This window comes from Panicum virgatum, chromosome 1N (genome assembly GCF_016808335.1).
Source record: "Panicum virgatum strain AP13 chromosome 1N, P.virgatum_v5, whole genome shotgun sequence".
Classification (NCBI taxonomy): Eukaryota; Viridiplantae; Streptophyta; class Magnoliopsida; order Poales; family Poaceae; genus Panicum; species Panicum virgatum.
Genome location: NC_053145.1, coordinates 46,281,735 through 46,305,652, shown reverse-complemented (window position 1 = coordinate 46,305,652; position 23,918 = coordinate 46,281,735). Strand labels below are relative to the sequence as shown.

Genomic DNA, 23,918 nt, shown 5'->3' with positions numbered 1-23,918 from the left:
TGTTTGGGGCTAAAGAATGAGAAGTTTCTCTTGAAGAGCTTTTTGGGACTTTTAGCCTACATGAGACCTATTCCACCCCTACCTCTGGTCCCACCTCTTGGATGCATGCATTAGAGGTAATATGGTACTTTGTGCACTCATTTAATGATATTTAGTCCCTAGAACCAAACAACTAGGGACTAATTTAGTCTATGGACTAAAATTAGTTTAGGGACTTTTGGCAACCAAACACCACCTTAATACTATGCTAATGAAATCAGGCAGCCTGAATCGTGGATTGGTTGGTAGCAGGGGCGGAATAAGAGTTTGGACAAGAGGCTCATTTTCTTCTTCTTTTTTCTCTCTTCTCTCTTTCCCTTCATCTCTTCTCCTTCTTTCTCCTTTTCATTATGCCAAAATTTCTTGGGGTGGGGGTGGGGACTCCAAAGCTCCCTGCCCCCACGCTGGCTACGCCCCTGGTTGGTAGCACTCGAGCGAACCTTAGGTTTAAGATTTAGTAAACGATGTGTTTATATTTATGGATACCACAATGAGGCTCTTTGACTAGAGGGATAACCTTAGTTAATTTGTAGGATAAATCTAGAAAAATACAAATTTTTAGTTAGGGAGTCCAACTGCAAGGGCAGATCTAGAGGGTGGGCCAACGCCACCCAGCCCACCCTAAGATTTGGCCCAGACACTCTTTATCTTCTGAATTTTTTTTATCTATCCTTATTTATTACTCAGAAAATAGCTACTAACTATTTTTCTTATGTACAATAACTGATAATTGAGAAGATGAAAAGTGAGAAATTAAGCTTTTTAAGCTTTGTTACAATGATTGTAAAGTGCCAATGGGTACTTTCAGGTACTTTTGTCTTGAAATTTTTTCTAACCGTTGATCAATGGAAGGTATTTACAAAAAATAAATTATATTAGTATTCGGTCCCATGTTTTGGTACTTGATCCCATATTTTTATACCATCAGGTACTTTAGTCTAGATACTTTATACCTTGACCACCGTACGATTATGTCAGATGGACGGCTCTTATTTTTTCGATCATTGTAAAAATTCTCTACATTTTAAAGACTAGATTGACTTATTCACTAATATATATAAAAAAATTCTATTGGACCACCCTAACTAGAAATCTTAGATTCTTCGCTACGTTCAGTTCGGTTGTATTAACTTTGTAAATCCCAGTATCTAATGACCCAATCTCTTGCAAGTGTCCGTAGATATGAATGTGTGCTGGTTGTTCCATGTCAAACAAAAATGCTGATAGTAAAATGACGACCGAAATAGATACTATGTATACCATAATCAATAGGACTTTGTCGTTCACAAAAGAAGTAGTTTGTTAAGTGCCCATTGTGTGGCTGTGAGCAATCTAGCAAGTCAACTCGTTATTTTGTCGCCCTTTCCTCCTTGTTGAGAGGCATTGTTTAGTTGCAAAATTCAAAATTTCAAATCTATCACATCGAAAGAGAATCTTACATGCATATAGTATTAAATCTAGACGAAATAAAAAAAACAAATTGCATAGTTCGCTTGTAAATTGCAAAACGAATCTAATGAGCCTAATTATGCTACGATTAGACACTAAATTGCTACAGTACAAATGTTCTAACGATGAATTAATTAGACTCATTATATTCGTTTCGTAATTTACAAACGAGTTCTTTTGTGATTAGTCTATGTTTAATACTTCAAATGTGCTACGATTCCATTTCAAAAACTTTATGTACCCAACTAAACTAGGCCAGAGTAAGCTGCTCCATGCATACAACAAGTCGGCTCAACGTGGCGTCCGATGCTGTCATCGCCATCCGATGTTCAAGTAGTCGACGAAGAGATCGCTGTCGCTTGTCCTACACGGCTACATGGGTACCGTCGAGTGGTCGGAAGCTTCGATGATTCTTCTCAGGTCGCCCCGCTCCAAGGCGGCCACCGTGTGGGTGTGGAGCGGATGCATGAACTCACTCCATCTCCTGCAGAATCTCACAAGTCTGAAGAGTAGGGGGGGTGGGTCACTCGAGCAACCGACCATGTAAACCGAGTGGATCGATGCCAGCTGCGCCTGCCTATGTTCTTCTCGCGTCAGAGATCACTCAAGGGCTGCCCTGAAACCACGGTTCAGTGGGCAACGGCAGAGTGGCATCAATGGAACATACACGGTCGAAAAAATACAGCAGGCCCAACAAGATCAACCAACAGCACATCATCACCTCTGAAAATGCAGAAATTTTAGATCACTCGCCGCTTGGCACAGCTGCAGCTGCAGTGGATGGCTAGAGCAGCAGCAGAATTGATACCATGTGGCCCAAGCTAGCAGCTGATGCAAAGTCACAGCAAGCAACAAAATTAACCATACAGAGAAAAAACACCAAACAAACAGACATTCACAACAACTGATAGCTTTAGTTTTATTAGCAAGTCAAAATTTCTCAGGAAAGAATAGGTCTTATTGTCTACAAGCTTCCTTTAGGTTCTACTAGCAGCACAGATCTGCAGGTACCATTATCATCATATACCTGTCTCGTCTCTCGCCCACTTTTTATGGCCACCTATAATAATATCATCGTACGGTACTATGCTTACTGGACCAAAACCTTGTTTCCTCCGATATGGGAGGAAATGGAGCGGAGAAGCTCTGCCCATCAGCTCACTAGCTGCTGGTTGCCGTAGTAAGGGTAGGCTCCATAGGCCGCGGCATACATGTTTGGGTGTGGAACCGGTGAGGCATAACCATATCCACTGTAGAATGGTGTCCCGTAGTACATGCCGTTGCCATTGCGTCGGTGCCCATAATCACCCCTAGACTGGAAGGCACAAAAGTTCCCATGTGAGTGAAATGAATAATATTAGTCGAGCCTCACATTGCAGCAAAGCCAATAACTGGAGACCCAAATTCATTATGGGAATTCCCCCCAGTGCACACACATAATTATTATGAAAAAGCACTGTATTAGTAGTAGAAAAATACACTCAAAATAGCTGCCATTGTTTCTCCCGAAGGTAAATGGGAAAAAAAAGATCTAGCTAACCTAAGCTTCTGTTAGCTATATAGGCCTGTTTAGCTGAAGCTTATTGCGGCTTCTGAGCAACCCTAAGATGAAGCCCTTCAGCCAGCTTTTCTAGTAAGCTTGTTTCTGATGGGCTGCTTACCTATGCCCTGTTTTCGAGGGTTTACATTCATGCAGACACTAGAGTATTTGAGGCTTCAATACAACAACTATAATGCCCTTTCCACCTGCTTAAGCTTATATACAGCCTCTCATATGTTTATAACTTTAGTATTTAGGAGAAGCCCAGCTGCCCAAGAACATCCAACATGTTGGACAAGGTTGAGCTTCAACCCCTAGGCTAAAACTTAAACATGGATGTCCAGGCCCTCGGTATCTTTAAAGAGTTCAGAATATACCTATTCACGAAATAATTGGAACTCTTGACTTCAAACTACAAACTTTGAGCAATAATAGTTTTCTAATCATTTGTGCAAATAGCTACAAATTCATAAAATATTATGGCAGTATGCTTCATGAAAAATCTAACCATTTCATGTTACGAGATGAGATGTCCCAAAAACTATTATTATTTCTCAAAGTTTGAGTCAAAGCCTACATTGTGAATTATTTTATAAAAAAAGGGAGCAATCTATAAGCTACGGAGCGAACTTCCATAATTCAAGTGTGCAATCTGACACTATCTTAAGGAAATATCAAAAAAGCTCTTCTACTAGAGTGCAACAATGAAACAGCCAAAGTTACAGCTTGCCAGTATGCATAGGGAGGTAACCTCATCTTCATTCAGTGAGGATGAGGATGACTGACCAGCTTAAGCCTTTCAATAAAAGGCAACAAACTGTTTAGTCTATGCTCGAAAAGCTTGAGCCTGCCATCAGGGAGGACAAACTCTCCAGCCACTAATATGGTCAAGAAAAGAAGCAAGATTAAATAAGGCCCGATATGAAAGTGGCAAATGCAATTATCCATACTTTACCTCGATCAGTAGTAAGAGATAATATTTCGAGATGTGATTCAATGCAGAGAGGGATACAAGTAATAATGTTCAATGCAGACAGGATAGAAGGTTACATGGAATAATGTAATTAATGCAAACAGGGCTACAGGAATTGAAAAATGAGTAGGAACAATATATGAAGCACTTAACTTTGAGTTTCTGCCAATCTATGCAGTGTCATGCATAAAGGTATCAACTATGCCTACAACTCAGAAACTAACTAAAATGCAAAAGACAAAAACAAAATAAATGTCCCTTTCTGTACATCACTATTTTTCAAATACGCTATGAAGATTCAGGTCAGCAGGAATCTGAATGTTCTGTCAGGGGAAAAAGAACTTAACATAGGATGTGAAATATTAGTACATATTATACATGTTCTAGGTTCTAGCCCCCAAACCACCCACCCCAACTACTTAGGCACGTAATGCGGGCAAGGCAGAGCGAGATGACGTCATACCCACATAAGGCAAACAAAGGGGAAATGGGAGCATATGTTGGCCAAACTGAATAAATTGATTAGCCGCTAGTGAATAGAAGCCCATTCTAAGCCAACAGACCTAAAGCACCCCTCCCCACCTCCCATCACGCACCCCAGTCCTGATACACAACCCCCCCCCCCCCCCCAACCCCCAACCTACCCAACCACAATGCTCCTGCTGTACCGCTCCTTATTTTCTTTTCTTCTCTGATTCTCACACCTTCCCTTGTTTCTCCCATCCTTAGGCTAGGTGTTTCGAACGCGTTGCCTCCCGCAACTGCGCTTAGTTCGCACCTTAAAAACCATGCCACTGGCAATCTGTGTGCAGTAAATATGGAAGAACAAGTCCTTCCAGCTAGATACCATCAAGGATTCCAGAATGTTGATGCAGATTCATGTTAGAAGCATTTTTCCTTTCTGATACTTTTGTATTGGAGGTTCTTTCATTCGTCTTATTGAGTATAATGGTGTGAATCAGACATTAACAAATTATAATATGCTTGATAATATGCAGCAGCACCAAGCAGTCATTGTGATGAATGCGGATTATATGCTATCATAGTGAGGAATAAAGTGAAATTCAAACTAAATCAACTCAACCTGTTTGCTGGCTGGGCTGCGGCCCCAGGAAAGTCTAACTGCCTGCTTCCCCATCGTCGATCCATTCAGCCCTTGTAGTGCTTCTTCCGCATCAGCTCTAAAATTCAAAACAAGCACAATTCACATTATCTAAAATCTTACATCAATTAGAAACTGAAATAAACAGTTAAGTGTAGAACAATTTATATGTTACATTTTTATGGTGTGTATAATATGAAGGATACAGATAAAATATCTTAGATATACCTGTTTACAAACTGAACAAACCCACATTGCTTGCCAACAGGAATTTTGACAGAGGCAAGATCACCGTATTTTGCAAATGCTTTCCTCAGCTCCTCTTCGCTAACGTTAGGGTCAAGCCCGCCAACATAAACCTGCAGCATTTACCGATACGAGATAGCATCTTAATACTTCTTGCCATCCTAGGATGTATGTAGTAAACCTTACAAAACATGACTAGAAATATATGTTTTATTAGTATTTACATCTGTTATAAGGAAATGATATTAATCCATGTGCTGCCAAAAGCATTTATTATCACTATATACTTTCTGCAAACATATATTACAAAATAATAATGATGAAAAGTGTGGAGAATATTCAAAGTCCAAAGAAGCAAGTAAAATAGAGCAAGGCTAGTGTAACTTGTACAAATACACAGTTGCATTTAAATTCCACAGCAAGCACTGGAAACTAAGACGAGCATACCGTCCTGTTAGTGGAGTCAGAATCTGATTGCCTCGGTGGAGATGAGCCTGAATCGCCTGAAAATAAACAATTATACAATCAGAAGGTATGTCAAATGGGAAAAAGTAATGACCAAACATATAATGCTTTTGGGAAAGAAACTGTCAATGTAAGTATATCCCAATCCCCACCGACAATGCCCCAGGATGCGAGGAAAATCAGGCCCCAGCTATTACTTATTTTGTACATGTGTGCACGATGCAGATTACATGTACTCAAAATATTGGGATATAACATAATCATATAACAAAATCAGTGTGAAGTCATAAGGGACAGGCATGCAGCAATATTGATTGTCACAAGTATGTGTGTGCTGTGTGGAAGTTCATAGCATATTTATTATCAAGCAGATTTCTAGGGTAGCAAAAACATAAATCGAATAGCAGTATAGCACAGACTAATATAAAGAAAACATCATGGATTTTTTTTTAAAAAAAAGAAGGATGTGTATCTACTAACTGCAGACGCAGGTTAAATACAAAACAACCTTGGAATATTCTAAAAAATACCTTGCGATCTTCTAGGAGTCGCTGGTCCTACTCGAATTGGTCTTGTGGAACAGTATACACCATTCATTTCAGTCATTGCATGAGTTTTGTCATTGTCATCTCCGAACCTAACGAAGCCATAGCCTCTAGAACGGCCCGTGTTTGCATCAATAATAACTTTAGCTCCTTTCACTGATCGGTATTTGCTAGAAAAAAGTTCCAGCAACATGTCATCAGTAACATCAACAGCCAAATCACCAACAAATATAGAGTGATCAGATGCAAGTTCGGAGCGTTTTTCTCCCATACTATATGATGCCCAGTTCAACTTAAAAGCCCGGTCAGTATTAGGCATTACATGACCAGAAAAATTCTGTAGTGCCTTCTCTGCTGATGCGTGAGAATAGAACTCTACAAAACCATAACCCTCGGAGACCCCCGAGTGTCTATTGCGAATAACTTTAATTGTCACCACCTACAGAAGCAGATAAGTAGCAAAACAGCAATTAGTAATGTATGCAATAAAAGGTAACATAATGGAGGAAGTCTCTCTCAAAAAAAACAGCAGAATCTTACTTAGTACCAAAATAACCAAAAAAAAAGGTAAATCCATTCAACGTAAACAGTAGTCTAAACTCAAAATTTGACAATGTTACTGGCGCTGCTACCTTATCGACAGAATGTCAAAAACTCAGTTGACATTTCAATCATGTGACAAATTGACAGGAAAGTTATGACTATGCCAGCTGTTACACGATTGTGCAAATCAATGTTTGGTAGAGTGATAAATTTACGTAACTACTTTGGGTCACCCAAACTGCAGGAAATGGCCTGAAAGTTGGCGCCTTCATCAACTACAACGGCTACGAGGCTCAAAAGCACGTATCTTTATGGTCACCAAACCACAATTTGCAAAATTACGCCGCTACGCCTATCACAGCACAGCACAGACGAATCAACGCTCAGCCGTGGGGCAAACCTAGCTGGATTCGAGAGATCCGGTACGGATTGTGCCGGATCGGAGGAGCAGAGAGGAAGAACAAACCTCGCCGCTGGGGCCGAAGCAGCTGTGGAGGTAGTTCTCGTCCATCCAGTACTGGAGGTCGCCGACCCAGATCGTTCGGTTGTCCTCGGCCCCATTCCCGCCGGATCCAGCCGACTGCGGCGGCGGCGGGGTGACCGAGGCCAGCGGCGCGAAGTGCTTGACGAACTGCGGCGGCGGGGGCGGGGGAGCGGCCACCATGGGGTGGTGCGGCGGCGGGTACGGGATGACCACCCACCGCGGCTGCGGCATGTGGTGGTGCGGGTGCGGCGCGTGCGCGTGCGGGTGCGGCGGGGCCGCGGCCGCCGCGGCGTGCGCGTGGGGGTGGTGATGCGGCGCGGCAGCCGCGGCCGCGGCGTCGGTGGGGGCCGCTGCCGCTGCCATCTGCATCTCCGTCGCCGCCGCCGCCGGGGGTGAGGAGGAAGGAGGAGGGAAGCCGCCGCGTGTGCCGAGCTCGCGAGGGGTGGAGGCGGAAAGAGAGGAGAGAGCTCGTGGGTGCGGGGTGAGGCTGGGCATTTATAGGCCGTTGCTGGCGGATCTAGGCCGTCCGATCTAGGATTTCGTGGTGGCGCGATCGTCCGATGGGCCGGGGGCGGAGAGGCTGACCCGTGGGCCCCGGTGGGGTACGCGGGGCTAGGGGATTTTTAGGGAAAGGGGTTGTGGCGCTGTCTGCTCTGGTGCTAATTTTCTGGGGTTGCGTTTAGTTCTAAAATTTCCCAATCCAAACTTCATTATTCATTTATTACATTAAATCTTTTGCCTCATGCATGGAGTATTAAATGTAGATAAATAAAAAAATTAATTGCATAGTTTTGATGTACACGACGAGACGAATTTTTTGAGCCTAGTTAGGTCATGGTAGGACAACAATTACCACAAATAAACGAAAAATGTTATAATATCCGATGTGATTCTTTTTACCATTTTTTTACGGATCTAAACACGACTGTGTCGCTCGATGTGCCGATCCTGTTTTGCTATTTCCAGCCGTTGCAAAAAGAGCCTCCAGTTTCTTGTAATAAATGGCAGGGTGGGCCGGAACTGGACTCCGATACTGTCTGCGGATTTGGTATCCGTACCGTATATAGCATAGTCTGGTGCATTCAGAGAAAGATCGGATCAGTCTGGTAGAGATAATTGGATTTGGATGCCACTAATATTGGGTTTTGCCTAAAGATACATGCGTGGTAAGAGATGATATGATATCTCGTTTGCATAAAAATCACAAAGAAGCAATGGCACTATCACCCACACATAGAGATAGGGGTCGTAAAGGATCTTAATTTTTAGCTTAAATAATTTAAAAGTCGGACTCTAATTTAATTAATTTTAAATTAAAAATATTAAGGATCAAATTGGATTGTGAAGAGAGTATTAGAGTCATGGCCATTACCGTCCCTACCCGCACATCGTAAGCGTTTGGAGTAGAGTGAGAGTGTAAGATTAGCCAGGTGGTGATGCATGCCATTTTAGACCAAAAAAAAAAGTATGTGTTTTCATGTCCACGGACTGATTAGTTGCTCGTGTTTCTTTTCCAAAAGTGGAATCTATAAGTTTTTGGAACAATACATGAAAAGGCAGCATATAGCGGTCGCTTAAAATAAAATTCACTATGAATTGTGCATTTTTCCCATTAGTGGCGCATTGAATTAAACTTGGAAATCAGTCACGTGGTTTGCTACATTCGGGTGGGCTGTCTCGCAATCCAGTTCCGATGGATGGGCTGGAAATCGGCCCAGCTAAAATTAATGCTTACACTGATCATCATCAGTAAGGTAACTAATGAGCAACAGTACTCGGATAGCAGTATAAATAACATCCGGAGCAAGATAAATGCGGCTTAACTAAGGAGTTGCAGTAGAGCATATTTAGCCATGGGGGATACGAAGATACATGTATGGAAACATATCAGATGTGATGAGCCCATGGCGCCTCAAATTATTGATACTGAAAATTATTACATCAATTCAAATAAATCAATTGGTGATGTTTCGAAGTCTTCTGGTATTCGGTTTGGGGGTTTCTCTCTGGCTGAAAATTACGTCAAGAGAAATAATGGAATATGTGCTTTTGCCGTATCTCCATCCAGTATATTTTTCAGTGGAGTTAATTTGCGCCAAAAGCAAGAGATTAAGTATAAAAGATTTATTCACATTGGAAGCATTGCCGTGGAGATTAAAAAAGCTTGACATGATTAGCATCATTGCCGGATTATTATATTATAGCTTGCATGTGAGGTATAGCGTGATAACATTTCTTTATCTTAGCATTGGAGTCTATTTTGTTTTCTTTGTGTGTGAGTCGGACCTGGTCTTTCAGGTTAAGCCTGTTTAGCGGGCCCAACCATTGGATGTTGAGTTTGTGCCTGTGCGCACAGAGTATAATAGGGGGGGCGCTGGCTCCAGGAGGCAGATTAGATTAGAATTCTATTGTGGATTTATTCCCTTGTCGAGGTGTCGCTCGAGAAACCATAGCGGGTGTTTTCCGGATCCTTATGGATTTGTGTGGAGTGCGTGATCGAGTTTCTTCGGCTCGAGTGCGTCGCTTGGAATTCTCAGAGTTCCTTCTCTTCTGATCGTGGTTCGCCGCGGGTGGAAGAAAATATCTAGGGTTGGTTTATATCCTGTAAGCTGATCCCTCTAAGTATCTTTGTTCTGCAAGTACTGGATTGATCTCATGTAATTGTTACCTCCATCTACATTAAACTACGCTCTTGGTTCAATGTTATTGCCGTGAGTTTACTACTTGGTATTTCCGTGAGACACATGTGCTAGTTGATGCGCCTGTGACTGGTTGGATAATTAAATTATTCTCAATTCAATCAGACCTAGTTATTGGAGTTATTTATCAATTGAGTCAATTTTGTGAAGTCTGATCTGTTTGATCTGAGATTGTGTCTGAGAAGTTTGTCGGTGACTCATATACTCAAGTTACTGCTGCTTTTCATTGGCCGATTAAATTAATCCTAGTTATATTTGATCTGCCGTTTGGTTTCAATAGTTTGTTGTCTGCACGGTTATCACTATATTGCTACTATATTTGACGTGAGGAAAGATTCTATTGGTCTTACTGCCCGTGTATCCATCTAAATTCACTACTTGTGGAGTTGAAAATTACTTGACATCATCCGGCTATTATTTGCACCGTAAAAGATTGGGCATATTCTTGGGCATCGTAGGCATGTCCTCATCAAGATGCATATCAACTTCTATGTGCAAACTGTGCAAACTTCAATATGAGCTACTGGATCAACATCCAAAAGACACGGAGGATTGAGTAATTTTACAATTAACCGCTCGCCTCTAATCACACTTTTGCAAATCACCCACTCCCCATGCGTACCCACCTTAGATGTTGATCCGGCGGTCTAGATTGAAGTTTGCACAGTTTGCATGAAGAAGTTGATTTGCATGTGTTATATTCCCGACATGTATACTCCTGTCCTAAACAGCTAACTTGCTCCATTTTAGAGTCATTTGTCATTTCTGAAACACCATGAACCCAACAGGATAACTGAAATTTAGATAGAATAAAGTATCCCAATTCCCTACCAACACGAGGACGATGGCAGGTTTAGTCCTGCTGGATTGAATTGGAATGGATTTAGTGGTTTGGGTTTTGATATAGATTGTATTTGGGTGGGTTCAAATCGATTGTATTAACTAATGGAGTAGGGTGGAGTGAGTTCTATGTAAATATAGATTGGAGTGGGTTGAGTGGAGTGAAATGGATATTTTATGCAAAATAGTATGATTATTATATATAAATGTCGGTCCCGTAAGAGTCGGACCCTGAAAATAAAACATCACGTTCACACTATAAAATTTTATCGAAATCGACTGAATTTTGTTGGAGATGACTCAGTACGACTATTAGCTATTTTGTACAAAGCAGTGTGGCTAGAATTACACGTGGACCTTACGTCAAGAGCCGGACCCTAGAAATAAAACCTCGCGTTCATACTATAAAATTTTATCGAAATTGACTAAAATTTGTTGTAGGTGGCTCAGTATGACTAGTAGCTACTCTGTGCAAAGCAGTTGGCTAGAATTATACGTGGGTCCCACGTCGAGACTGGACCCTAGAAATAAAATTTTGTGATCACACTATAAAATTTTATAGAAATTAACCGAAATTTGTTGGAGATGACTCAGTATAACTAGCAGTTACTCTATGTAAAGCAGTGTGGCTAGAATTGTACGTGGGCCCTACGTCAAGAATCGGATCCTGGAAATAAAACATAGCGTTCATACTATAAAATTTTATCGAAACTGATTGAAATTTGTTGGAGATGACTCAGTATAACTAGCAGCTACTCTGTGCAAAACGGTTTGGTTAATAGTTTATTACATTATAAGGTGAAATGTTTGGGCTGGATTGGTGTGTAGTGGTGGTGGTTTGGAGTGGCGTGTGTAATATTAATTTCTCTAATGAGAATGGATTGGTGTGTGTAATATTAATTTCTCTGATGAGAATGGATTGTAGTGGATATAGTTTGGTTTCCAACACATTTGCAGAGCTAGGCAGGTTCAGTGTTCTAAAACCATGTATTGAGCTTACTTACCATCCATCAGTTCCTCAAAAGGCGTCGTCTTTCAACAAATCAACAATAATCCTGCGCCAACCGAACTGCTCATACGAAATTAACAAAAATAATAATAACCTCGCGAAGTCGATGCATGGGCGAACCCCGTTCTTTTATTTCCATCATCGTCCTGATAAAATGTCACGATCGTCGATCGTTCTCAGCAGCTAGCCACGATGCCAAAAGCTGCAAACACAAGCAACAACGGGGTGCGCATCACGGGGCGTTGATGAAGGCCACCATCTTGTCGAGCATCTCCTTGGCCTTGTCGCAGTCGGGCTTGAAGAGGTAGAAGACGTGGCCCTCGCCCATGGTCTCCAGCAGCTCGACGCCGCCGCCCCTCGCCGCGGCCACCGCCTCCGCGTACGCGCGGCCGCGCCACCTGAGGAAGTCCCCCTCCGCGGCGCACACCATGACGCGCTCGCACGCCAGCGCCCCCAGCCCCGGCGCGCCGGGCGCCATCGGGTTCATCCGCGGGTCGTCCATGTCGCTGTTCCCGGGGCACGCGAAGAACCACAGGCCGGCACCCATGGCGCGGAACGCGGGGTCCCGCGGCTCCTCGCCCACGGCCTCCGAGCCCCAGAACCAGGGGTGGATCATCACGGCGCCCTTGAGCGGCGCCCGGCCAGGGGCTGCGGCGGCGGCGGCGTGGCCCCGGACGTCCGGGTGCATGGTAAGGTGGTGGCAGATGTTGGCGCCGGCGCTGTCCCCGGCGACGAAGACGCGGCCGAGGTCCCCGTGCGCGGCCACCCAGGGGTCGGCGGCCGAGAGCGCCCACTTGAGCGCGGCGAGGCAGTCGTCGTACCCCGCCGGGAGCGGGTGCTCGGGCGCCAGGCGGTAGTCGACGGAGACGCCGAGCGCGGGGCACGCGGCGGCGAGCCTGTTGAGGAAGAGGTGGTAGTTGGGCGACGCCGCGGACTCCGCCACGAAGCCCCCGCCGTGGACGTACACCACCACGGGCAGCTTGCCGGCGCCGTCGGCGACGGGGGGCAGGTAGAGGCGGACGGAGGAGGCGCCGAGGTCGACGTCCCTGGAGTGGACGCCCGTGGCGGCGTCGTGGCCCGGGGCGACGGGCGGGGCCACGAGCGGGCGCTCGACGCGGCCGCTCTTGTAGACCCGGAGCAGCGGGCCGAACTCGCGGACGACCTCGTCGGCCGGGTCGGCGGGGGGCGGGACGGGGAAGTTGGGCAACGCAGAGTTGGACGACGCCATGCGAGATGCCTGACGCGCGCAGCTGTCGACTGTGAAGTGAGAACTGGGGGCGTGGATGGTGAGCGAGTGATGCTGCTGCCGCTGGTCTCTCTTCTGGCGAGCTGCCGACCGCGGGGGCGGTTGTCTTCTCGGGATCGCCGTCAGTGATTGTGTGGTGGCGCGGTGTCGTGCGCGGCTTGTGATCCCCCGGGCTTCTAGATGGCCCGGCCGGCGTCTTTGGCTCGGACCGGCACGGGGTTGCCTGGAACGGGCGCACTGGGCTGGCGTCGACGACGAGTAGGGGCCACGGGCGTCGTGCTGGTGGACTCGGAGCAGCTGGGCGCTGCCGCTGCACGCCGCCGGCGATGCCGACCCGCGCGATTCACAGACTCTCTCTGCGGCAGTTTCAACCCCGATGGGCCCAGGCGTCGGACGGTCCAAGCATCATCAGCCACTTCGAATCCATTGTTGCCTGGACTGGTCACGTCGGGGTCTGGGATTCCCTGGACATTTTTCCTGGCTGCCCAAGCTTCTCGAAGGAATCCATTGTTGCCTTGTTGGGACCTTTTTTTTTTCCCTCTCATATGAAACGTGCAATTGAATTCGTGCATAAAGTGCAAGACCTCTACTTTGTTTGGTTTCCTGCTGATTTTTCCATCAATGGAGCTGCAGCATCAAATCTGCAAAGGTCAGCAATTCTCCAAGTAAAAAAAAAATCTAACTTTGGCTTGCCGGAAAGGCGACGGCAGCGTTTTTAACATCGTCTTGAGCTGGAGGCATCGTCCTGGAGTTTTGTATACAAACTTATTGCCTAAGCAGAGTTTATTATTTATGTGGTTGCTATGCGGAAGGATTTCGCAAGCAATGGGAGACTCAAACATCATGTTTCTAAGCAGACGAAAGATGTGTTGGATTGGTGCTACGTAAAGCTATTGAAGAATTGAAACATGAACGAAGAAGAAGATTGAAGCGTAGTCTTTTAGCTTTTTTCTTTGTTTTAGATTAGATCTTTCTTTTTTGTGTCTTGTAATCCCTCATTTTTGAGGTTTAGTGTCTAAGAGCTCTTATAGTTTGTTTGTAGATATTCGAGTGTTGGAATTTTCTTTAATCTAAAAAATTTTTAGCCTCGCATTTAAGTAATCTTTGGCGACCAAAACGAAGTGAAAGGAGGGAGCTGAACAAAAGAGAAGGCAACCAATGCAACACAATTGGCCCAACTTTAATGGTGGTCCAAATAACCGAAGGTTCTGGCTGGGCTTAAGCCTGGCAATGGGCCGTTTGTCCATTGCAGTGCAGGCAGGTTCTGGCGCGCTTTTTTTATTTTTATATTAAAAAAAAAATTTCAAAAATATATGTCGAATAGGGAAATTTTCAAAAAAGGGTGCCTGTCGCCTCCTTAATGGGCGACAGGGTGCCTGTCGCTCATTCAGTTGGCGACAGGATCTAAATGTAAAAAAAATTACATTTAGGTCCTGGCGCCCAGGGCGCATTAAACAGTGAACTTGTAAAATCGATATAAAATCGTAAAAAATCATAAAAATACAAACTAAACTGTTCTGGATTCTATGAAACAAGATCTACAACTTTTGTTACATAAAGTTTTTCATTTGATCAATGTATCTTGCTCTATTTTAAATACCAGTTTAATGGACTTTTATTTAAATCTCAAGATCCATCCTTTGGATGCATGTAATCTTTGGCCAGAGTATTGCATATGGTGAGCATAGACTTGTACAAAATTGGTAGGCCCAGAAAACATTTCTAGAATAAGTTTTTAAATTAGATCTTACAATATGTCTAGTTTAAATGAGTTATTTATCCATGCTGCTATACTGAGTATTAGAAGCCATAACTTTTACAATACTATTATTTTATTTTCTAAGATCTATAAAAAAAGTTTGGTAAATTTTAGATATGCAAAACTAGACCAAATGAATTATTTCATATTTTTTTAGGTATAAGAACTATTTTTCTTGATTTAGATACATTAATCAAATGAAAAACTTTATGTAACAAAAGTTGTATATCTTATTTCATAGAATCCAGAACAGTTGAGTTTGTATTTTTTTGATTTTTTACGATTTTATATCGATTTTACAAGTTCACTATTTAATGCGCCCCGAGCGCCAGGACCTAAATGTAAATTTTTTTTACATTTAGGTCATGTCGCTAACTGGATGGGTGACAGGCACCCATTTTTGAAAATTTCTCTATTTGGCATATATTTTTGAAATTTTGTTTTTTAATATAAAAATGAAAAAAAGGCGATTCTGGCGTGGGCTCGTCAGCTTGAGGGGCTGGGCTTAGGCCTGGCAATGAGCCTTTTTTTTCCCTGGGCTTCAGATCAGCTTGTGTCGGTCACGTTTCCATTCCGTCGATAATTGAACGGGTTCTCTAATCTCTAGTCCTCCGATCCGATGTTATCCTGCGTCTCCAACGGCTGGCCATGGCGTTATGCAGGAGTGGGCAACTCATCAAAACTAGACTAGGGAGGTAGGGCGGATTTGTACGAGTACTCGTTCAAGGGAGAAAACTGCTGTGAATTGTGTCGTCGTATAGGAGCGCGACTCAATTCGTCATAAGTTTTTCTCAAAAAATAAGTCCGTTATAAATTGTGTGATATTATTTCTATTTCAAATTGTAGGTCGTTTGACTTTTTCAACCTCAAGTTTGACCACTCGTCTTATTCAAAAAATTATGCAAAACATCACTTCTTTTGTTGTGGCTTGCTTTATTAATACAAGTTCTTGAAGAATGATTTAAATTTGACTATGTTTGCATAAATTTTTTAAATAAGACGAGTGGTCAAACTTGATATCAAAAAAGTCAAACGACTTATAATTTGAAACGGGGGGAGTACCATGGATGACGGTTGTGTTCGTGTTTGAAATAGATATAGACTGTTTGTTTGAACTTCTATGTATTTTTGGAGATATTCGGATTCTAGACATCACAAAAGGCTAGCGTTATATTAAAAAAAAAAGGTCCCTAGAAAGTAGAAACTCAAATAGACAGGACTTCGCACTGCCTCTTGTGATCTTTTCACATATAAGTGACATTTTCTGTTCTTAACCAACCGTCACAACGTTTGTTTGGAAAATACCTTTTTATATGTTGAGTTAGGACATTTGAAATTGAGTTTCATAAAAGCACTGTTTCATAAATATTTCGTAGAAAGTTACTAGTAAAATAAAGTTGTACTTTTGATAACATGTTGATGTCCAAAAGGTATTGTTGTTTGTTGGAGCGATCGAGTTACACACATGCGAGGATCAAGACGTTCACTGTATCAGGGATTCCTCGACATTGCCGAGATAGGAAACTCTTACAGCGTGAATAGTATCACTTGTGCGGAATAGAGAGAAGGCAACTAAGCTCTGCTCTTGTTTAGTTCTCTTCAAAATTCCAAAACTTTACAAGATTCTCTATCACATCGAATCTTAGAACTCATGCATGAAGTACTAAATATAGCTAAACAAAATAATTAATTACACAATTTGTTTATAATTTGCAAGACGAATCTTTTGAACCTAGTTAATCCATGAGGGGACAATAATTATCAAATACAAACAAAAATACTACAATGTTTTACAGGTTCACTTTAATGCATCTAAACAAGGCCTAATTTATTTAAGAACTAGTATATAATACTATACTTTATGAATAGCCTATATATAGTCGGTACTTACATTTAGAAAATATACATACCCGTTGGTATTCCTTAAGTGATATCTCCAAGGCTATTTGTAAATTAAATACAAAGTTACAGTTTTATTGAATTGTAACGGGAGTTACATCTTTATAGTTCTCATGGCTACATGAATTGAGGAAACACTCCTAACAGTGTCATACTCCCCCGTTCCAAATTACATGTAAATTTAGTTTTTCTAGGTATGCAATTTTAACCATATATAAAGACATAATGTATAAGAAAAGCTATGTATGTAGAAAAGTTAAAATGATCCGTAATTTTGGATGGAGGAAATGCCTATCCTAAAGGAATATGTATCATTTATGATGAAGAATTTGAAGCTAATTTTATGTTTCATCTAAATAGAACTTTCATCTATGATTATCAAGTCCTAGTAATTGAGCTAATTTGACATTCCATGGTAACAAATCTGACAAGATTACATCCCTTAACCACAATTGGGGCATGTACACTTGTTAGGACATCTACGCGTATGTGACACATCTCATGTAATTTGAAGACAAGTGAAAAATATCACTTACATAAATAATGATATTTAGTCATCTGACTAATCATGATTAGTCATGATTATCGCTCCCTTGAACCGATAAGGACTAGCAACTAGATCTGAGCAACTACAATCTCAGCCGTGTAGTTTGTCATCCAATTAGACTTGAAAACATTCAGATTAGAATAATAGGTTATGGCTACTATGCGGTGGGCTACTAAGCCGGCAATAATGCCCATTAAATTTTGGATATATATTCATGGTTTGCAGATGCTTCTGATCCGCCATCACCAAAATCGCCCGCGACACGTGGACGCGCCGCTGCCTGTCCGTCAAAAATGGTGCCTCCCGCTCGTCCAAAGTCTTGTTCACCGCCGCATTCAGTAAGTAGTAACACGCCGCCGAGGGTTTTCCTCCAGGAGCTATCATGCCTCCCTGGCCAACTCCCCAAGAGCTCCCAGCCCCTCCGTTGGCTGTTCGGATTCCCACCACCCCAAATACCGAAGGTGAGCTCCTCATCTAATGGTAAGTGTTATGGTACTCTTGCTTGCCTCTTCTAGCTCTACTATGGTCCTCTAGTTAGCTCTTGCTCTTCTGTCTACACCACTCTATTGTCTACACTATAGCGACTATGTTCGATTAGACGAGTGTAAAACATTGTACATAAATCATTACAACAATTTTTTAATTCCACTTATGTGCTACATACATTTGTCGATTACGATTAAGACTACCTTTTCTCTAACTCCTCATCAACTCTCTGAGGCTTCTTCTCATATATCCATTTTATAGGCACACTTAAGTCTCATCCATGTTCTCAATTCGTGATAAATTCGATATACCTTTTGACATACCATACTTATTTTGGTACTGATGTCAAACTCTCGCTACGTGCAGAGTTAGATTAAATCTTTTAGATCGAGAGGCTTCATTGATCTCGGAACTAGAAGAATGATTTTGGTAGGTTAGCTAGCTCCGAGAAAAAGCAAGCGGTGACGACATCAAACCAGTGGTGGAGGTAGGATTGAGCTCTCCTGATCTTCCTCCTCCTCTCGCCTCTCCTCTCTTTATTCCTCATCAAATTTGTAGATAAAGCTTAGAAGATGCTCCATAGGATTCCGAGCGGTAGGAGGGGTAGAAGCAACTTTCCAATCAATTCTCTTTCCAATCAATTCTCCGTCCGTAACCATATTATTTAGGCAGACGTCACACTCGCATCTAGTTGAAGAAAACCGATCGTGTCCATGGCCGGAGAGATTCGAATCCGTCGACGGAAAACCGTTTTCCTTCCTAACGCGTGCGTGCACACTGCAAGCGTGTGGGATGAACAGTGCGCGCATACTCCAGCTTGTACTTTGTGCCTTGAGCCGTTCAACGAAAAACCGGAGGGCCCCCGTCGCCTACCCTACCTTTGCCGGAATTGTGCAATGCGCGTGGCGGGCTGGATTTCCGCGTCCCCTTCTCTCTTCCCCTCCCATCCCATGTGACCCGTCCGACCACCACCGCCCTCTCTCGCTCGCTCTCCTCTCTTCCTCGCACCACCACCACCACCCTCCTCTCTTTCTCTTTCCCTCTCCTCTCCTCGCCTCGGCCTCCCAAAAAAAGGCACCGCGCCACAAGGAGGGAGGGGGAGGACGCACGGCACGGGGACCGCCCGCCCGCCTGCTCGCACACCGGATTCGGCGCCGCGGCGGTGGTTGCGGCGGCGGCGGCCTGGCCTGGGGCTCCAGCGCGGGAGATGTCGTCGCGGTCGGGGTCCGTGGGCGGCGGGAGCAGCGCGGGGGGAGGCGCCGCGGTGCCGCTGGCCGTGCTGCTGCGGCGGGAGGTGGCCAGCGAGCGCACCGCGTCGGAGCGCCCGGAGCTGCACGCGGGGCTCTTCAGCCAGGCGAAGAAGGGCGAGGACTTCACCTTCCTCAAGCCCGACTGCGAGCGCCTCCCGGGCGTCCCGTCCTCCTCATTCTCCGCCTTCGGCGTAAGCGCCCTCCCGACTCCTGTGTTCCCCCCGATCTGGCCTCACGTGGATCGGTGCCCGGGCTGGGCATCTGGGCGGGGTGGCGAATGCGCGATCGGCTTGGGCGCGCCAAATGTGACGAGCTTTTAGGGCGAATTTCGTGCTGGGGATGGGTGGGCGGCGGAATTCGGATTCGTTTGGTGGGAAATGGGAACTCTTCTGATTTTGTTTCCCCTGTTCCTCTTATGGGGGGAGACGCGCGGTGATTCTCTACGCTTTATATCGTGACATATAAAGGCCGTTAGCGCTGCAGCGACATTTCTGTTGGAACCGTGGTGCTACCTGTAGACGAAAGTTTGCCAATTATTAAAATTATTATATAAAGCAGATGGAAAATGTGAGCTTCAGCTTCTAGCACTAGGCAGGCATGCCTGGTTTCTCAGCGCGGTCGTTTGCTTGCAGCTGTTTGACGGGCACAACGGCAATGGAGCCGCGATTTACACCAAGGAGAATCTCTTGAACAACATCCTGAGCGCGGTCCCTGCTGATCTCAACAGGGAAGACTGGCTTGCTGCGCTCCCAAGATCGCTGGTCGCTGCATTCGTCAAAACCGATAAGGATTTCATGACAAAAGGTGCGTGATGCAATAACCAAAGCAAAACATCGATTAATCTTCGTTTTGTACTGATCAACTTGTCTAGGTTCTTTTGCTTGTCTGTTATCTTGCAGACATACATAAGATCGATACGTGATACCATAATTTTGGATGTTATTGTTCCCTGGCCATTGTCACTTGCATCATACGTATACAACATAATGAATTTGGGATAAATCTTACTAACACCAACAGGAAGTTATATCTACTACTAGTAAATTATACTGCCATATGTTTTACAATGGATTCCTGTAGCCCCAACATGTTAAATTGATTCAACATATTTGATGTTTATACTTGCTAGCTGAGCCTGAGCATGCCTATTTGATTGCCTGTTACAGCACGTTCTTCAGGGACAACTGTGACATTTGTCTTAATAGATGGATTGGTCATTACTGTCGCATCAGTTGGCGATTCCCGTTGTGTACTAGAAGCTGAAGGCTCAATTTATCATTTATCTTCTGATCATCGATTTGATGCAAGTAAAGAGGAGTAAGATTGTTTTTCTCCTGATACACGTCCCTTCCCCTTTCTCATCACAGTCGCTTTGCTCCTATAACTTAAGTTTGATGTGCAGGGTTGACCGTGTAACAGAATCTGGAGGTGATGTCGGAAGGCTAAATGTTGTTGGTGGTGCCGAGGTTTGAACTTTGCCCCCCCCACCCCCCCACCCCCCACCAAGCTGGTGCCAAAGCTTGAATATCTTGATGACATTTCTTAAATTCATCGTAATCCAATATGTATGCAGGGTCTAATTACATCGCCTAATGTTTGGTTGTGCTTGACGCTGTTCTAAAACTAATTTAGGTGGTACTCTAGTTGCATGCTCATCTTTTATGCTTGCTTTTTTGTTGTCAATCTAAAGTGTATGCTACCATGGCTGCTCAATGGACGATGTTAAAGCCTTGGTTATATTTCATACACCTCAGTGGCTTATACATTTGCAAGAGTAGGACATACTATACCGAGCATTACATTCACCATTCACTGTAGGAGTTGCAGGATGCGAGTGCGTGTGCCATATGGGGGGTGGGAAGGGGCGGTGGTGAAAGGGGTAGAGATTGGTAGGATAGGACATGGGTTAATAGCACAAGAAGGCCAGTGCCTTTGTAATTTTTCTTTTCCACCTGCTTGACCCATATTTGTTTTGCTTACCTCCAGATTGGACCCCTTAGGTGTTGGCCTGGAGGTTTGTGCTTATCAAGGTCAATTGGAGATCAAGATGTTGGCCAATTTATCGTCCCAGTTCCTCTCGTGAAGCAAGTAAAGGTATATCCTGTATAATTCTTTACATCATCTTGGCAAGAAATCTACTTAATTTGCTTTGATTCTTATGTCTTCTCCTTTCTTCTGTAAATCATATAGTGGTAACAAAGTTATAATTTTCTCCTAGTTTCTTGCCTTGGTTTCATATGATAATCGGTGATATAACTTGTGTCATATTTTGCATTTGTTATACTTGTGTTTTCATATAATAAGTAACTCTTCCCACATAGCCACAATTTTCCTTTGTAATAGTTCCACATCTGTACTAGCTCTGGTCTCAATAACATGCACAGCATGAAAAATACATGTATATTGTTTCCACTGTTTCTCTTGTGAACCTAGTGAACTACACCACTGGCATAAACTGGCTCCTTCTGATCTGTCTTTTTTGAGAGAATGGTAACTAGTTAGGCATTTTCACATCAGTTGTTATTCAGCATTATGTCAATATCATCCACGTTCAAACTTTAATCTGCCACCTAATATATTTAGCTATCTACTGCGGGAGGCCGACTTATTATTGCAAGTGATGGTGTTTGGGATGTCTTGTCTCCAGAAGTAGCTTTTAACTGTTCACGTGAACTTCCTCCAGAGCCTGCAGCTGAACAAATCGTTAAAGTAACACCCCCTACTTCCCTCTCTATGTATAGCCTAACTCTTACTTGATACTCTTCTTTACACATTTGAAACCATTTGCAGACAGCTGTGCAATCAAAAGGACTGCGGGATGATACCACTTGTATTGTTGTTGATATAATAGCAGAAAAAAATAATTCCTCCATGCCACTTCCTAAAAAGCAACCAGGAATTGGCGTCTTCAAAAATATGTTCTGCAAGAAAAAATCACCCGACTCGTCGTCCCATGCGGATAGAGAATATATGGATCCAGATATTGTAGAGGAAATATTTGAGGATGGATGCGCACTTCTTTCTAGACGGTTGGTTCCCTAATTTAACATGATAGTTAAACATTGTGCAATTTGATGGACACTTGTTTTTTTTCCAAATTTTTGCAGTAGGAGCTGTAAATATGATTTTGCAATTTTTTCATTGTTGAATGCAGGTTGGATTCTGAGTATCCTGTTCGAAATATGTTCAAGCTTTTCATATGTGCCATTTGTCAAGTAGAGTTGAAGCCAAACCAAGGGATATCTGTACATGAAGATTCATCACAACCTGGGAGCTTGCGTCGCTGGGATGGTCCATTCCTTTGCCAGAGCTGTCAAGAAAAGAAAGAAGCAATGGAGGGAAAGCGTCGTTCACGAGGTCTTGCTTGGAGATCTGTTATTTACTCTTGATTATTTAGGAACTATCACTCTACCTTTTCTTATAATAACCCTCATTAATATTCTGCAGATTCATCAAAAAACAGTGAATAGTTGTCATGTAGAGTGATCAGGTAACTACTGACCAACACTGCCCCAGCGCCACAGATTTTGCAGCATTTCCTTCTGTTGTGGCACTTCCTTGATCACATGGAATGTCTGGGAGTTCTGATCTAGAGCTAGAGTGAAGTATTGAATTTTCATGTGGAGGTGGCTGCCGTTGGATAGTTCTCATCCCAAGTGAGAAGCATGCCTTGTCCTACAGCAAGGTTCTTGCCCATGAATGTAGGCAGCTTTACTCTCCCTTTGACCTTGATGGCACATACAGGTTGAAGGTGACAGAATGTCGTGGCTCGTGGGATGTCTATTTTAAGGTCAATTGCTGCAATGCATATCACTCATTGTATAGAGCTCTGACGAATAGCTACGGCATTGTGATTCTGAAATAGGACATAGGTGAGCCCATCCCATCGATTTTTCACCCCTGGCCTTACTTTAGGGTCGAGTATTATCGGTCCCTGTTTAGGTCCAGCCTTTGCTGACACCAATGTAATTAGCATCTAAAGAAATCATTTGAAACAGCTGTGATTCATCAGCAAGACATCTTGGTTATCATGTACAATGTACAGAATCTTGCTAACAAAGACAGATCTGTTTTTCTGCCTAGTGAATCCTTTGGTGCCCCTCTTATACGAAGGGTCTTGGAAATTTTCAGTTGTAACAAAGAAATTGCACTGTACTGCTTGACTCACTGGAGTTATGTATGAACTTGTATCTATTTTATTTTTCAAAAAAATATTGTGTATATGCTCCGTCCGAATTCAACTCAAATGTAGGTTGTTTAGCTTTATTAATTATTATCTGAGTATAAATCATTTTAACTTATAGGCACTTTTTTAAATATATTTTTTTTCCTTCTTTGCTACTACTCTCACAAATAAATGAGCAATCCTTTTTGATATAAAGCAATCATTTGAGCTATTTTCGTATTTTTCCTAGCACAATTATAAGTCCATTTAGGTTGTCTTCAATATCATATTTTGACTAGCAATAGTTATAAAATATATAATAATGGAAATATATCAATATAAATAAATACAATATGAAGACATATTTTATTATGGATTTATGAAACTAATTTGGTGCTGTAAATGTTAGTGTATTTTTTCACAAACATGACCAAAGTTGTGGAAGTCATGCTTAGGACAACTGAAACACTTTATATTTTGAACTGGAGCGAGGATGAAAAATAAGTTTCATAATCATCTAATAATAATATCAATCGCGGATTGTTGATCTATATTCTAGCAAGTAATTGACTACATTACTAATGAAGCTACCGAACATAGTGAATGGTCACTTCTATAGGCTTGGCATGTGC

General features: G+C 43.1%; 3 protein-coding genes across 3 annotated transcripts; 1 reads left to right on the top strand and 2 right to left on the bottom strand.

The window, feature by feature from the left end:
- Window positions 1-2,382: 2,382 nt before the first annotated feature.
- Window positions 2,383-7,851, bottom strand: LOC120656146 (polyadenylate-binding protein RBP47C'-like). The gene is made up of 6 exons (XM_039934171.1): window positions 7,369-7,851; window positions 6,345-6,798; window positions 5,797-5,852; window positions 5,332-5,462; window positions 5,086-5,182; window positions 2,383-2,803 (listed from the first exon to the last, which is right to left on the bottom strand). The coding sequence occupies exons 1-6, from the start codon at window positions 7,753-7,755 to the stop codon at window positions 2,642-2,644; spliced, it is 1,287 nt and encodes a 428-aa protein (XP_039790105.1). The 5' UTR covers window positions 7,756-7,851; the 3' UTR covers window positions 2,383-2,641.
- A 4,047-nt stretch (window positions 7,852-11,898) lies between these two features.
- On the bottom strand, window positions 11,899-13,326 carry LOC120656144 (probable carboxylesterase 2). The gene has a single exon (XM_039934169.1). The coding sequence runs from the start codon at window positions 13,160-13,162 to the stop codon at window positions 12,167-12,169; it is 996 nt and encodes a 331-aa protein (XP_039790103.1). The 5' UTR covers window positions 13,163-13,326; the 3' UTR covers window positions 11,899-12,166.
- Window positions 13,327-18,835: 5,509 nt separating this feature from the next.
- On the top strand, window positions 18,836-23,288 carry LOC120656140 (probable protein phosphatase 2C 15). The gene is made up of 9 exons (XM_039934166.1): window positions 18,836-19,312; window positions 19,754-19,925; window positions 20,288-20,438; window positions 20,524-20,587; window positions 21,108-21,215; window positions 21,705-21,830; window positions 21,912-22,150; window positions 22,276-22,478; window positions 22,569-23,288. Exons 1-9 carry the CDS (start codon window positions 19,079-19,081, stop codon window positions 22,589-22,591), a joined length of 1,320 nt encoding a protein of 439 aa, XP_039790100.1. The 5' UTR covers window positions 18,836-19,078; the 3' UTR covers window positions 22,592-23,288.
- Window positions 23,289-23,918: the final 630 nt, after the last annotated feature.

What these genes read in the sequence shown, in the direction of transcription:
- LOC120656146 (XM_039934171.1), bottom strand. Translation starts at nt 7,755, where the DNA reads ATGCAGATGGCAGCGGCAGCGGCCCCCACCGACGCCGCGGCCGCGGCT. An exon ending in CTGACTCCACTAACAGGACG is followed by an intron (nt 5,463 to 5,796) that starts GTATGCTCGTCT and finishes TAAATGCTGCAG; the next exon opens with GTTTATGTTGGCGGGCTTGA. An exon ending in TTTGTTCAGTTTGTAAACAG is followed by an intron (nt 5,183 to 5,331) that starts GTATATCTAAGA and finishes TTTGAATTTTAG; the next exon opens with AGCTGATGCGGAAGAAGCAC.
- LOC120656140 (XM_039934166.1), top strand. Translation starts at nt 19,079, where the DNA reads ATGTCGTCGCGGTCGGGGTCCGTGGGCGGCGGGAGCAGCGCGGGGGGA. An exon ending in TAAGGATTTCATGACAAAAG is followed by an intron (nt 19,926 to 20,287) that starts GTGCGTGATGCA and finishes TGCCTGTTACAG; the next exon opens with CACGTTCTTCAGGGACAACT. An exon ending in CTCTCGTGAAGCAAGTAAAG is followed by an intron (nt 21,216 to 21,704) that starts GTATATCCTGTA and finishes TAATATATTTAG; the next exon opens with CTATCTACTGCGGGAGGCCG.
- LOC120656144 (XM_039934169.1), bottom strand. Translation starts at nt 13,162, where the DNA reads ATGGCGTCGTCCAACTCTGCGTTGCCCAACTTCCCCGTCCCGCCCCCC.